Source organism: Maylandia zebra, linkage group LG19 (genome assembly GCF_041146795.1).
Source record: "Maylandia zebra isolate NMK-2024a linkage group LG19, Mzebra_GT3a, whole genome shotgun sequence".
In the NCBI taxonomy this organism is placed as follows: Eukaryota; Metazoa; Chordata; class Actinopteri; order Cichliformes; family Cichlidae; genus Maylandia; species Maylandia zebra.
In genome coordinates, this window is record NC_135185.1 from 16843788 (window position 1) to 16859062 (window position 15275).

The following is a 15275-nucleotide window of genomic DNA, read 5'->3' on the forward strand; positions in this document are numbered from 1 at the left end:
CTCAAATTTCAGTCACCATAACTAGAGCGTAAACTCTTTTTTCTTTTTTTTTAGACAGTCTGTATTGCATACCTTTCTATTTTATAGTTAATATCACCAAAACTCTTCAAAAGGCTCGAATGGATGCATTATTTGTTTATTTTAAATAAAGTAACCAGTGTTTTTCCAGCTGGGATCGGGTCAGTACTCTGTATCAGAAAATTGCATCCCTAAAAATAGGACATTTTATGATTACATCGTATTTTTGTGCTCAGGGAAAAGTGCAGAATAGATTATCCTTGGTTTTAATCTTTTTACTTTATTTAGTAGCAATAAGAAACATGTACACGAACGTGTAAACGTGTGTGTGCCCCCCCGGCCACCTTCCCAAAAAATTAAGACTCCTGAGAGAAGATGAGGACTTACACAATGAGGCATTGTATCAGGACAACTCCCATAAAAAATGGAGTGTGAAGCCAATCTAAGTGTTCGACTTCTCCCATCTAGGAAAAGGAAACATTCCCAGCATCACGTTACCCTCTGGTAATACTGCATGCCAAGCATTGATGAGCGCTTCCTATCTGCTGCTCCAACTCGTCCCCTGTTACTGTTTTAACAAAGAAACTCAGATGGCCCATAAAGCTACATTATGTCAACTTGTGCATAGTGTACCAACTGTTGCTCCCGCTTCCTTCCTGCTGTTGGGAATAATGGGTTCCAGCTTTTATTGGAGTTTATTATCGGCAGCGCTCACTGACAGGTCTGGGAATGCTTTTCATGTGCAGGGTATTGTTTGCAACCAGAGACTGATGAAGGAAAGGGGTGCTGGCTATTCCTAAACACTAGCTGATGTATGAAACAAATGCCAAGACTTAGATGGGACAGCGGTCTCAGCCCTCACGGTGGATTGGTGAACCACATTAAAAGTAGTCAGAAAAGTGCTATTTCTGTCAACAAGTTGCTCTGTGTTGGACACAAACCGCACAGATCACAGTGAAGGAAAATACACTGGGCTGAGAATGCCAAGTGTCTTCAACACATGACAAGAGCAATTTAGCATGATCTTACACTTGGCACTCTCCGGGGGCGAAACAGGGTGTGAGCCCACACTTGAATTAGCGACTAACAGAGATTAATTTAATACTTGGGAGTTTTTTAATGCCTCACACTTTCAAGTCTACAGCGATTTATTGGATCAGGTTGCCAGCATCTATAAAAATCACATTTAAGACGTAAAAACAAATATCTTCTCTTGGCCTATATAATTATCTTGCATTTTCAGATGCCAGTCCCTCTCTTATTGGCCTAAGATAAATATTGGATCGAAGATGGTACAGACGGATGGCACAGGAAGACATAATTCTGTCAACTTGGGTCTATTCAGTGTGAAGATGCCCAATTTAGGTGCACATTTTGTTCTTAAGGAAAACACTTATTTTTTTGTTGAGTTCTTTCCTTATGCTCAACATATGTACTGTGCTACACAGGCAAATATACTCCGATTGCTGTTATTATATGAACTATGTTGTTTCTCTTGAGTAATATGTTACAACCCAGCTTGCAAGGTGCTGCATAAGATGGAGCCTGACACTATAGAGTTTTTATAAAGCAGTTTTATTTAAATTTCTGGATAAATTAAAATGAAAACACTGGGTTTCCTAGCTCAGAATGGGCCTTCCTACGCTGAATTTAATCGGGCCACTTCATTTACAAAAAAATAGTGATTCTAAATATTACATGTGAGTTATAGTTTTAGATTCCTTCTTGTCAGCCAAATTATTTCCATTTTTCTCACCAGGGAGAACTTTTTAACATTTGGTGAGCTGTCCCTTTAAAGGGTCAGATTACTGGGGGGGCTATCAGAACAAATTGACATGCTTTAAATATTAAAAGACACACTAGTTTTTAATATTGTATATTCCTACAGTGCTTCCTTTGCCCCCATTTCTGAAAGAATTCATTTTAGTTCAGGCACTGTGTGTGGATCAGGATTTTATCAGATTATCGTTTTTGTTTTAAAATTTGGAAATTAGCAGTAAACATGAGAGCTTTAAAGTAAAAGTGTGCTTAAATTAATCTTGATCGAATGGGAAGCATTTGATTTACTGTTTTGTAATCGTAGAGTCATCTGTCTACAGTCAATAGAAGCAGGAAAACATGATAAAACGCTCTTTTTTTGTAAGCTTGGAAGTTTTAAAGTATAGTTTATGGGCTGTACAGAAAGCAGAAAATTGATGTTAGCGTCAGCAGCTCCAGTTATAATTTTATTAGCCAATTCAGATTATTTATTTTTTATTCTTTTCTAAATTTGACCGGCTTAAACTGATTATTCCACATTCCAGATTTCTTGTTTGCGCTACATAAACAAAAGTCAACTTTTTATTCATTTTATTTTTATAATAAAAGAAATTAGTGAACTTCAGTTTCCCCCAAACTGCTTTAAGTTACAAAATGTTCTTACAAAAAAGCTCTCCTGCTGAGGGAGGTATAAGAAAAAGGTAATTAACTGAAAATGACTTACAATACACTAGGGATGGGAACTGAGAATGTTCCCAGGAGAACAGTTCCTTGGAATCGTTAGTCTGCCTGCCTGTCGATCCCGCTTATCGGTTCTTGCACTCTTGCTATGATCAGCTAATTTCAGTTCGTGTGTCAGAGGATGAAAATAGTGGTGCAGACTACAGGTTGGATATGAACATTACTTTTGTTTTTATTGCACAAAAACACGAGAGTGTGATAGTAACGTGGAGACTGCTGCAGGATGAAAACAACTGCATTATAATGCTAACACACCTTCAGTTCTTTGCAAGCACCTGCATAGACAACATGCAAACCCTAAGCTAGCCTAGAACCCAGAATGATGTTAAAGCTGAGTAAATGCTGAGTATGTGCTGGTTTTCATCTGAGTGTGTTTCAGATCATTTCAGAGAGTAACATGAAAGTAACATAACGAGTATGTTACGGCTCTAGCTGGGCCTCCTGATACTGCCCTTGTGTGGGTGTGGTGTTTTTCTCCGCCTCCTCCTCTTTTGCTCCACCCCTCTGTCTCTCTCTTGCTCTTCTCTCTCCTCATTTACCACCTGGGCCCAGTCAGCAATCACCTCTCGGAGGTCATATAAGCTGGGGATGAGCTGTGAGCAGGGTGTGGGGTGTTCTCTGGTGTCTCTGTTTTGTGTGTAGTTAGCCTGCCTGAAGTGTGGAGTTGTGGAAACAGCATAGCTGCTTTACGTGAGTAGTGTGGGCTTGTGGGCCTTGGCAGCAGTAAGCCAGCTGCTGTTAGTGACAGGGTGAGCTTGTGGGCCCCTGGAAGTGCCTCCTCGTGGTGTGGAGTTTTTGTTTGGTTGTTGTGTTCTTTGTTGTTGCAACCTTTTTTCTCTTTTTCCAAGTGTTATTGATAAAACGGCGTTGCCGGCTCTTTATGTTAAGATGATCTATAATAAAGACTATTTTATTTATTAAAAACACTGGTCTGTTTTCCTTTCATTCTGTTCTGGACTCATTTGTTACTGGTCCCCTCACTCGCATGCCTAGACCCTTTTGGGGGGAACGTAACAGAGTAGTATAACGAATGTCTTTCTTCTGGGTGTAATTAAGAAACGTACTTTGTTACTTTTAAGAAAAGTGTTTTGTGTAAAATGTGTAATACCTTTTTTACTTTACTTTGTTTGAGTAATGACCTCAACACTGACCACTACAAAGACAGGAAATACCTCTAACATTCACAAACATGTGACCACACAGCTTGTAATTATTTGCATGAAATGTAATGTCTTTGATGTGCTGCTTAGAGATGATGGTGATAATGAGCCAAAGAGAATGGATAAGTGATATTGATAATGGAATCACTAAATTCGTATTAATTCCCATCCCTACAGTACAACCCCCTTTACCTAAAATATCCATGTTCAGCAAGGTGAAGGTGTCTTAAGTGTATAATTATGTTCGTTGTTACAAACATTTAGCAAGCACTGTCTGCATGTGACTATTTCCTGTGCTGCTCTGCGCATGTTGCAGATCCATGAGAAGACTGGCTAATAATTGGATATACATGAGACTGAATGGCCAAAACAGGAAATCATGCAATCCTGGTCCCCGGCCATCGTTCAGCTCTTAAAACCTGTTGGTTTCCATAATGTTGTGGATAGAATTGGAAGTAAAAGATGATTCACTGAGCCCTCAGTTCCTTAGATACTAAATCAAATCATCAAGTTCCACAGCTCACAAGGCAGCCTGTCAAAAAGCTGACAAATAGATTTATAGTGAGAATTTTTCATAGCCACGACTGTCCAACCACGCTGATGTTACAACCTTCCTCTGATGAAGGCCACAATACCGAAACATTAGAGTACTTGTTGACATTCCAGGAAAGGACTTTGGTCAACTTTTATCTTATTTTTTGTGTAAGTGCCGCTTGTTAACTCTGGAAGTCTGATAAATGTATTTGATACTATATTTGAAACGTTCTCAAATTACCATTCTTTGCCAGAGAGATCAAAGTTACTGGTCCTCCTGCTGAGACGTTAGATATCAGAGAACAGAAGCTCCGTTTGCAGAGCAACTATTTTAAAAGTAGGCCCCGTGGATTGCAAGTTCTCTTTATGGACTCTTTGATTTAATTTAAGGACAAGCTGTTCTTTTCATTTTTTTTCATGCGTAAACCCACACACTGCCCGTTTAATTTAACAAGCTGTAATTTGAGTAAATTAATCAATAGGCAGAAAGAAGTAGCATTTTCTTTTAAAAGGCATAGTGTTCTATAATATTTATGTCTAAGCTATTTTGACTGTATTTTCAGCATTGACTTGGACACGCTGACACATGAATACCTCCAAAATGCTAAATCCTAATGCTAATCCAATATATTTTTAATCTGCAGTTTTTAACATTGATATTGAATCAAGTCCTAATATCTTAAGGTAATACGATTATAAATTGCTTCCTTTACAGATATGAGCTCTTTTCAAAAATGGAAGGTATCAATTTTTATTTATTAAAGGTGACTGGTTTTATCATCAGCCAAGGTTAGGCTTAATCTTTTGACACAGGTTTAGCCACTGTGTTGTGACAAAATAATTGGATTATAAGGTCCAGATTGAACTGGGGACTATTGTTGAGACCATGATAGCTACCCCCTGTGGTTAAAGCCCTAAGAAAGATGTGTGACTTCCATACAGACTGATCTAGAGGGCATATAGATGGATATTTCCCCCCACTTCATCTCATCAGATGTTCAATCTTAGCTTTCAAATAGCCTAGATTGTGACTATTGCATCTTTTGTTTTTTGCTGTTTTTTTTCCCCATGTATCAAATCTGTACATTTTCCGCAGGGCTTATCCTATTCATGAAAAAAAAATACACATAGATTTCTTTTGGCACACACAGCCTTCAGCAGAGCGTGTAAAATCAATTCAGTGAAGAGTCTGTACAGACTCTCATGTCTACACACACAGACACACACATTGCAACACATGAACATTGCTTTTTGGCTCAGTGCTTTTCATTCTGCTTGCGTCTATGTTTGACCAATGTTTTTCTGCAGCATTCAAGCTCTACCTTGTTAACTCAAAGTCAGAACATTCGAACAATATGAGACAAAGACAAGTGCACTCACTGTTTTTAACTATACATTTTTTAGCCGCCCTAACAGCTGGGTTCAGAAGCAGTGCTGGATGCTTTGTTGGTCAGACCATAAGTTAGTTTAACACTTTGATTCAGTCTAAATTATCTCAACTATAGTACCTCGGTTAAATATATTTCTGCTCATTGCATGAGTAATATTTTGGTGAGATTTTGAATGCCATGAATGTAAAACAATTTTGATTAAAGTGGACTGAGTGCATTAAAATATGCTACAGCTTTTCCCCAGAACATAAGAATATAATGTTTAGATTCCCTGAGTATTCATTTGCACCACCAGCAGCTTAAAGCTTTTATGAAGCATCAACTGAAAGGTTTGCCACTGAAATTGGTGATCTTTTGACATTCGACTTCAATGAAATGTATAACAAAGCAGCGTGGTCACCAGTGAAATATCTTAGCATCTTTCAATGTGTTTTCTAAGGTTAGAAGATGTCATTGAAAATGTCATTTCCAATGGCCTTCAGAGGATGAATCCTCTGGACGGGAAAAACTAAATCTGGTTGTTTAGAAATCTATGGGAAAACAGTCCTCTGCTACCTTGATTTGTGACTTTGGTAGACACTTTTCTGATGAGGTTATTGGCTTCAATCACCAGTTTCAAGTGCTCATTTTGCAAATTATGGTCCCCACTGGAGTCAAAAAAGGAGCAGTGTATACTTTAGAATTGAGAATGCAGAGTCCCTCAGTTTCTCAGTCACATCGATGCCTCGCTTGTGATACCTGGGCTCAAAAAACAGAGATGCCGACTACAATAATGCTCAATCTGGGGCTTCGTACTGGGACTTTACAAACCATTGTGTGACCTCCAGGTTGCTATTTTTATCTTTTATATACTTCTATGATTTTCAAACATGCATACCAGGCAGACCTGCTGGTGTGAACACAAACATCTGAGCCAGTCTGACTGGGCATTAAATGATTTTGTGCAAAAGGGCAACTATAAACAAAAACCCAAAGTGATTCGCTCAGAATGTTGAAAGTGCGTGTGTTGAAACACTTTTAGGCTTTATGGGCAACAAATTTTGCACAGAAATTACAACAACAGGCTCTCTATATTGTAAGGTAAAGACCCTACAATAATACAAAGAAAACAGAAAAACCCAACAATCATATGATCATATTATGAGCAAGCACTTTGGCAACAGTGGGAAAGAAAAACTCCCTTTTAAGAAGAAGAAACCTCCAGCAGAACTGGGTTCAGGGAGGCACAGCAATGTGCCGTGACCGTTTGGGGTGAGGCAGGTAGAAACTGTGACATATATTCATAACATAACTGTAGCAGCTTTGTAGTATCCATGATCATTTTCACTTTGGAGTGTTCCTTACAAAACCAGCTAAATGAATACCTGAGCACAGAGCAGTTTTTTGCAGGGCAAAGTCAACCTTTTCAGCAGCAGTCTCTTTTACCTGGGAGCCACCCAACAGAAGCTCAGCCCTTGTGTCATTGGCCAATGAATAGCTCCACTGAAGGAGAGGTTAAGTACTAAGCTTGAGGGCACCTTAACTGTAATTACTGAGGGAGTGTTTCTGTGAAATAGCCTGTCTTATTGCTTTGCTTTTTCTCAACAGCAGTTCTGTGGTATGTTTATCACAGCTGTCTAATCTTAAGACTGATTAAAAAATACTTTTCTCTCACTGAGTTTACTTCACATGTTTATTATTACCTATCACAGGGAGTATAAATTCCTAGGCTCAGTCCAGTTTCTTTGGCCTTGGACTGCTTGCCTGAGCTCTTTAGCCTTCTTTTTTCCCCTCTCTCCCTACCCACCCACTCACCTCCTATCCCTCCTCCCTCCCTCTCGCCCTCCTCAGTGGAGCTTCGCTGATATTCTGTGTCACAATCCTGACACAGCACTTCTTCAGTCTCTCCTCGGTTTCAGCTCCCTCCTACCCCTAGGCACTGACTGCCTCTTTTGGACAATGCCCATCCTTGTTTTCATCTCCCCCTTATTTCGGGAATCCCAGCATTGCTGGTAACCACTGGTGGGTCAGGACGATGAGGTCACCGTCTCTGTTTAGCCTGCCCTTGCCATTCCTCCTCCCTTGACAAAAAGAGGCTGTGGTTTGCTGTGAAACAATGAAAGCCTTCTCCACCGGACTGCCAGGAGGGAGACAGACAGTTGAGGAGACAAGCTAATGCAAGTCAAATAGATCCTGATTTTGATACCTTAATATAATGCATGTTAACGGTTACGGCATTCCCAGCACCTATTAATCCTTCCACCTACTCAGTGCTTACTGAAAAGGCATCCTTTTCCAGCTTGCTCATCATTTAGGTTGGGGAAGTTTCATGTTTACTTGGGCCAGTGTGGTTATGTCATCAAGTTGCATTACTTGGTTCTGACTTATCCACAATTTGAATCTGCCAGCACTATTTCACTTTCAGAATTAGAATGAGTTTCAGAATGGAGACTCACTTTCACTTTTCAGGACCAGGGGGCTGCACGAGACGGCCATCATCCTTAAACCAAAACGTTCATTTGACCCCTTTCCTTCCCCTCCTCATTGTCTGCATGTTAAATATTTTGGGGAGAAAAAGTTTCCCCGCTGGCAGATTTAATCTTACCTTTTCCAAAATGACTTGTATCTAATCACCTTGGATGATTGTGAACAAGGCAGCAGTTGTGTAAAAACTAGAAGTGGCAAGTGGCAAATTTTAAATTATCGTTTGAATCTCTTTAAACACGCACAGCCTTTTCCAGTCCAGACAATGAGGTAGACTCATTAAATCAGTAATTTATTTTTCTTTGCTTTGGTCTTGATTTGCATCTCTGTTATAAAGCTCTCACAACATTCATTGTCAAGAGCGCAGCCATCCATTTGTCTTGATTAGACCTGACATGTTTTCTGCTGTTTATTTTTTGCACGGTGTTGTTCACATTAATTCTAATTGTTTTATTCCTTGCGCATCAGTGATTGGGTTCTTTTTCAGAGTGAGGGGGGGAAAGGGCAATTTGTTTTATTTTATTTGGTAGAATTAGACCAGTTGGTCATGTTTGGTTGGTTCTGCTCACTCACATGTGGCAGATGGTTGTAGCTCCATCCTGTAAATTTGCATATTGGTCCCAAAGGGTCAAGTTCTGCTTGTGATGACTAAAACTGAGTTTGGTGAAAGAGAGGTTCACAACAGAGCATTTAGACATGTACTAAATCTAATCTATTCAAACATCAGATATTTAATCGCTGTAGTAAAATCAGATAAGTAAATTAAGCGGTTGGGCTCTTGTATGCATCCTGACAATACAAACTGCCTTGTTATCCAAAATCTTCAATCATTGTGGCAACAGAGGTCAGAAATGTGACACGTACATCAGTTCAGACTCAGTACTTTTCCATATCAGTTTAAATGTGGCCACAGGACATCCTTTAGCACAACCCTTTCCTCCTCAATCTGTAATGGGAAGTAGGCTCTTCAGAATTAGGCAACTAACCTTTTTCCAAGATGAACCAGTTTCTTCCCCACTACCATGTTCTTAAGGTCTATCTTTACTGATACAAATAGTATTATTTTCTTTCTCTATGCAACTATTTTCAGTTGGGTAACAACATTTTACGCTGTTGTAACCAGTTTGGAATATGTTGCTAAAATTGGAGATTAGCTGACAGCAATGCTTCACCCCAAATAGGGATTAAACTAGATGTCCACTTCTATATATGCTTGTAATACCATGAGCTCCAAAATACTTCCTGTTAGCCTTCAGAGAGAGAAGATATAGTGCACTACCTGATGCGCTCCATGATTGCTCCTTGCAAAATAACCTATACTGTAGTCTATAATTTTCCAACAGGTTGTGCTGATATATTTGAGGAGTGTGCAGATGAAATATGATGGATATGGGGATAAAGACATTATTATGCCTTGTCAGAGTTTTTGCTGACTCAAAATTGCCATTACTTACAGCATTACTTAGTATACATAGTATAGAGGCAAAACATCTGTGTTACCTAAGAAGTTTATGTGTTTTCTTATGTGTTATCCCAAGGTAATGGGAAATAGTTAGTTTTTCAAATGAAAAGACCACATTCTACAGTTTCAAAGTTTTTGTGATCCGAGAGTTTTGCAGCACAAAAACACCTTAACCAAACTGTCTTTGACAACAGATATTTTCTTTAAGTAACTGAAAATGAAAGATGCTTTTGTCTAAAAATAATAACTCCACATTTACTTTTGGTTTCACGTTGAACATGGATGAAAGTCCCTTGTTTGATCCTTTCATCCTCTACACTCGCACTTTTATTTGGGTTTCTTGAAAGGCGCTATACAAATCTAAGTTATAATTATTATTATTTTATTTGGACTTAGTACACCATCACATGATGAGGATTGGCTATTTGGTCACTTGCTTTGACGGTCTCAAGCAACCAAGTTGTTTTAGCAACTAAAATGGATGAATTGGGTCATTTATCACCCCATTACAGTGGGGCAAAAAAGTATTTAGTCAGCCACCGATTGTGCAAGTTCCCCCACTTAAAATGATGACAGAGGTCAGTAATTTGCACCAGTGGTACACTTCAACTGTGAGAGACAGAATGTGAAAAAAAATCCATGAATTCACATGGTAGGATTTGTAAAGAATTGATTCGTAAATTAGGGTGGAAAATGAGTATTTGGTCACCTCAAACAAGGAAAATCTCTGGCTCCCACAGACCTGTAACGTCTTCTGTAAGAAGCTTTTCTGTCCCCCACTCGTTACCTGTATGAATGGCACCTGTTTGAACTCATCATCTGTATAAAAGACACCTGTCCACAGCCTCAAACAGTCAGACTCCAAACTCCGCCATGGCCAAGACCAAAGAGCTTTCGAAGGACACCAGGAAAAGTATTGTAGACCTGCACCAGACTGGGAAGAGTGAATCTACAATAGGCAAGCAGCTTGGTGTGAAAAAATCAACTGTGGGAGCAATCATCAGAAAATGGAAGACATACAAGACCACTGATAATCTCCCTCAATCTGGGGCTCCACGCAAGATCTCATCCCATGGGGTCAAAATGATCATGAGAACGGTGAGCAAAGATCCCAGAACCACACGGGGGGACCTGGTGAATGACCTGCAGAGAGCTGGGACCAAAGTAACAAAGGTCACCATCAGTAACACACTACAACGGCAGGGAATCAAATCCCGCAGTGCCAGACGTGTTCCGCTGCTGAAGCCAGTGCATGTCCAGGCCCGTCTGAAGTTTGCCAGAGAGCACATGGATGATACAGCAGAGGATTGGGAGAATGTCATGTGGTCAGATGTAACCAAAGTAGAACTTTTTGGTATAAACTCAACTCGTCGTGTTTGGAGGAAGAAGAATACTGAGTTGCATCCCAAGAACACCATACCTACTGTGAAGCATGGGGGTGGAAACATCATGCTATGGGGCTGTTTTTCTGCCAAGGGGACAGGACGACTGATCCGTGTTAAGGACAGAATGAATGGGGCCATGTATCGTGAGATTTTGAGCCAAAACCTCCTTCCATCAGTGAGAACTTTGAAGATGAAACGAGGCTGGGTCTTCCAACATGACAATGATCCAAAACACACCGCCCGGGCAACAAAGCAGTGGCTCTGTAAGAAGCATTTGAAAGTCCTGGAGTGGCCTAGCCAGTCTCCAGACCTCAACCCCATAGAAAATCTGTGGCGGGAGTTGAAAGTCCGTGTTGCTCGGCGACAGCCCCAAAACATCACTGCTCTCGAGAAGATCAGCATGGAGGAATGGGCCAAAATACCAGCTACTGTGTGTGCAAACCTGGTAAAGACCTATAGTAAACGTTTGACCTCTGTTATTGCCAACAAAGGTTATGTTACAAAGTATTGAGTTGTATTTTTGTTATTGACCAAATACTTATTTTCCACCCTGATTTACGAATAAATTCTTTACCAATCCTACCATGTGGATTCATGGATTTTTTTTCACATTCTGTCTCTCACAGTTGAAGTGTACCTCTGGTGCAAATTACTGACCTCTGTCATCATTTTAGGTGGGGGAACTTGCACAATCGGTGGCTGACTAAATACTTTTTTGCCCCACTGTATATTTTATTCAGGAATTGTTTTTTAAATGGTCCTATTTGTGATCATGATGCTTGTACTGATTCTAGAGATGGCACGATACCACTTTTTTTATGTCCGATACCGATACCGATATCATAAATTTGGACATCTGCCGATACCGATATGAATCCGATATAGTGTTTTTTAATCAACAAAACTGTTTTTTAAAATATCTTGCTGCATTTTGCAAGTCTGCAAGTTCATACTCAAGTTTAAAACAACAACTACACTAAAGCTATTCTGTTATACCTGTATACAAAAAAAATATTTCATAGTTCAGCAATACTGATCAATCTAATAAACTTAAACCTACACCATCCTCCCTATTCTGGTATTTTAAAGAGTACTTAGCGTAAATATTAAGCAACCTAACTAATAGGGTTCCAACTCCCAGCAACAACAAAAATAAATAAATAAAAAATAGGGAACCACCCCTCACGCTCCACCTCATGATGCTTAATCGACGTAATCAACCTTAATTTGATGAAGTGTGAAAAAAATGCACAGAAATCAATTATTTTTCAAGAAATATTAAATAGATTCAACATCTTTCTTCAACAAAATTGTAGACTGCACAGATGGTACCTTCCCAAAGTAAAAAGTACTATAGCTTACTAGGGTATATATATTAGACTTAATAGTGACTATATACAGTAATTGACTTCTATTCATTTTACATCAAATTAAAACTTTGGGTGTCAGATAATTATTTATTAAAAGCTAGACATTTTAAATGAGAATAAGAAAGAAAAGTATGTCTTTGTGCCCCCTTTTCCCTGTTCATGCCCTATCGGCCCCCCTGGCTAAACTTTGCTAGATCCGCCCCTGCACAGTTACCAGCGTCAGCTACGTAGAAAAAGATCCTGGAGTAGAAAGTAATATTAAATACATTCTAACAACAGCTTATCAAGCTTAAACGTGCTGCTGTTGTTCAGCCGCTGGTTTCCTCTTTCTGGTGCAAAGTGGGCCAAAAGCAAACAAGAGACACGGACTCACGACAGAAAAGCCGATCAGCTGATCGTTAAGCAGTTTCACGATTGAAGTAGCAGCAGGAGAGCGAGAGGCAGTCGCTTGTTAAGCTTAACGCAGGAATGCTTTACAAACATTCAGAGATGGACTTACACACTTGCTTTACTTCTCTCGGGATAACTTTGTCGGAGATTAAATGCCAGGTTGCTAGCGAAGCTCCAAATGCTATCCAGACCACCGACAGGTCCCGCATGCCACAGCCGCTCTATCACGTGATGCATACTGCTCCGACCTGCTAACGTTCTGAGGTGAGTTACGGCGTGTTGCAAGTTTTGTGAGGTGCTTTCGTGATATTTAATGGATCGGATTACATTTTTTATTTTTCTCCGATATCCGATCCAGTAATTTAGGTCAGTATCGGACCGATACCGATACGTAATATCGGATCGGTCCATCTCTAACTGATTCCTTTATCTACGAAAGATTTTCTAAAATATGAATGTCTTTAACAATCATTTTCAATCAAAATAGCATATACAGTGGTCCCTCGTTTATCGCGGGAGTTACGTTCCAAAAATAACCCGCGATAGGTGAAAGCCGCGAAGTAGCCAGCTTTATTTTTTATAATTATTATAGATGTTTCAAGGCTGTAAAACACCCTCACTACACACTTTTATACTCTGTTCTCAGACAGGCATGAACGTTTTCTCACTTTTCTCTCTTGGTTAAACACTTTCAAAGTTCAAACCTTCGTGGAAAAATAAGTCCAGTATCTTAGAATGAAACCAAAGGCACCTGCAGGTGTTGACGTTTCATCGACAGTGTTGTGTTTGTTAGGGGGAAAACTTCCAAACATGCAGTGCAGCACTTCAGAGTCACACTGCTTGCGATCAAAGATAAATCTGACAACGCATTCTGTACTGTACAGCAGACACGGCACGAGATTGATTGACAGTGGTCTAAAGCCAATCAGGATGCAGAACACAATGCGCTGTTTAAAAAAACAAACAAACAAACAAACAAAAAAAACATGGAAAATTGCACACAAAAAAAAATCAGCGAAACTGTGAGGCCGCGAAAGGTGAACCGCGTTATAGCGAGGGAACACTGTACTTAGAGTACAGACTTCACATGTTAACATGGACTTGTTGATGGATGGGCTGTCTATTATCTTTACTGACATACCATCTCTGGTGTCTGCTTCAGCACTTGGTCCACTGGGATGCTGGGAATCCTGAATGTCTGCTCCAGCTGGTGAAGGAGCTCATCCAGCAGTACCATCACTACCAGTGCCTGCGTCTGCGTGAGAGCTCCAGACTGCTCTTTGAGTATGACAGCCTGCTGGAAGACCCCAACTACGGCCGCAACATGGAGATTTATGCTGGATGCAAGAACAGCTGGGTAAGCTCCTGTTTATGGATTTTGTGATTGTGAAGTTTTTGCATCTTAAGAAAACAAGAGTTGCGTGGTAGCAGTTAAAAAGAAACACAGCGGAAAGGTTTCCACTGGTATATTCTTATTTACAACACAGTTGTTGGTCTGTATTATTTTCTCTGTTTGGCCTAAGAGAGCTGTGACAGTTAACCCTTTCTGACTTTATTAGCACATTCTTAATTTTGAAGTTTAAAATCTGGATGTTTTGATCTTTGTATTGATTTAAACTTATTTTGTGTCTTATGCACAAAATTTTGTGTATTTGATTAAACTGCTGCCCATCTTGGCCATTATACTCTTGCACTGAGAAACTAAACCGTTGTGAATCTTAAATGGTGCAATATTCTAACCTCTTTTCTTATATCTCTGTGAACTCATTCCTCCCACAGAATTAAACTATATTTTTGGCAGTGCGCATTTGTGTACACATGTTAGTGCGTGTGAAAGCAGGAACACCCATGCTTAAAAGGATTATAAAATTATACCTTTTTTTAGGCACTCCTCAGCAAGTATTTTAATTGCAAGTAAATAAGTAAACAATATATGAAGCTGCCTGTCCAGCAAATCTCTTGTTAGGTGGACAGGCTCAGACTCCACCTTGGAGTGCAAGTGGAGAGGGTAGTCGTTATTCTGCCCGTCACTCTGAGGGACTGAGCTGGCTAGGCATGACAAGTACAATTAGGTCTTAAAGCAAATATGTTTTATTTAACTCAAAAGCTCTTTATAAAGAAATGTAGAAAAAGTCAGATAATTGCTCTGGGATCTGAAGAAGGTCAAATAAACAGAACTACACTCAAGTTAAAATGCCAGCGTAACATAACACTCTAGCAAAATAAACTCAGACCAGGCTGATCAAAACAGACCCAACAGACAAGAAACAGAGGGGAACTTTTACAGTGCCTGACTAGACGGACTTTGACACACAAGGGAAGCAAATGCTAACAAATTATAGTTAGTTTAATAGTTGTTTTAACTTGCACAATCAAACACGAAATAACCAAATAGCTAATGCAAATGTCAAGTGAAACAAACAAGATATTTCGACATTTCCTGTATTTAAGAGTTCTGCATTCCAGGGCCCATCTTTTGTTCATTTGACGTCACATGACCTCAGCAGCCAACAGACCGCTCCCAGCGGTACACTTACACAAGATTTTATTTAACAATACTGAATAATCAAAAGCCGCTTAAGTGCACACGCCATTAGTGGAAC

General features: G+C 39.7%; 1 protein-coding gene across 1 annotated transcript in view; it reads left to right on the forward strand.

Moving 5' to 3' along the window:
* Positions 1-15275, forward strand: part of babam2 (BRISC and BRCA1 A complex member 2) — a 118441-nt gene that overhangs the window by 25715 nt on the left and 77451 nt on the right. The window contains exon 5 of the mRNA XM_004559253.3: positions 13835-14029. Coding sequence (XP_004559310.1) covers positions 13835-14029 — 195 coding nt within the window. The remainder of the gene's footprint in view (positions 1-13834; positions 14030-15275) is intronic.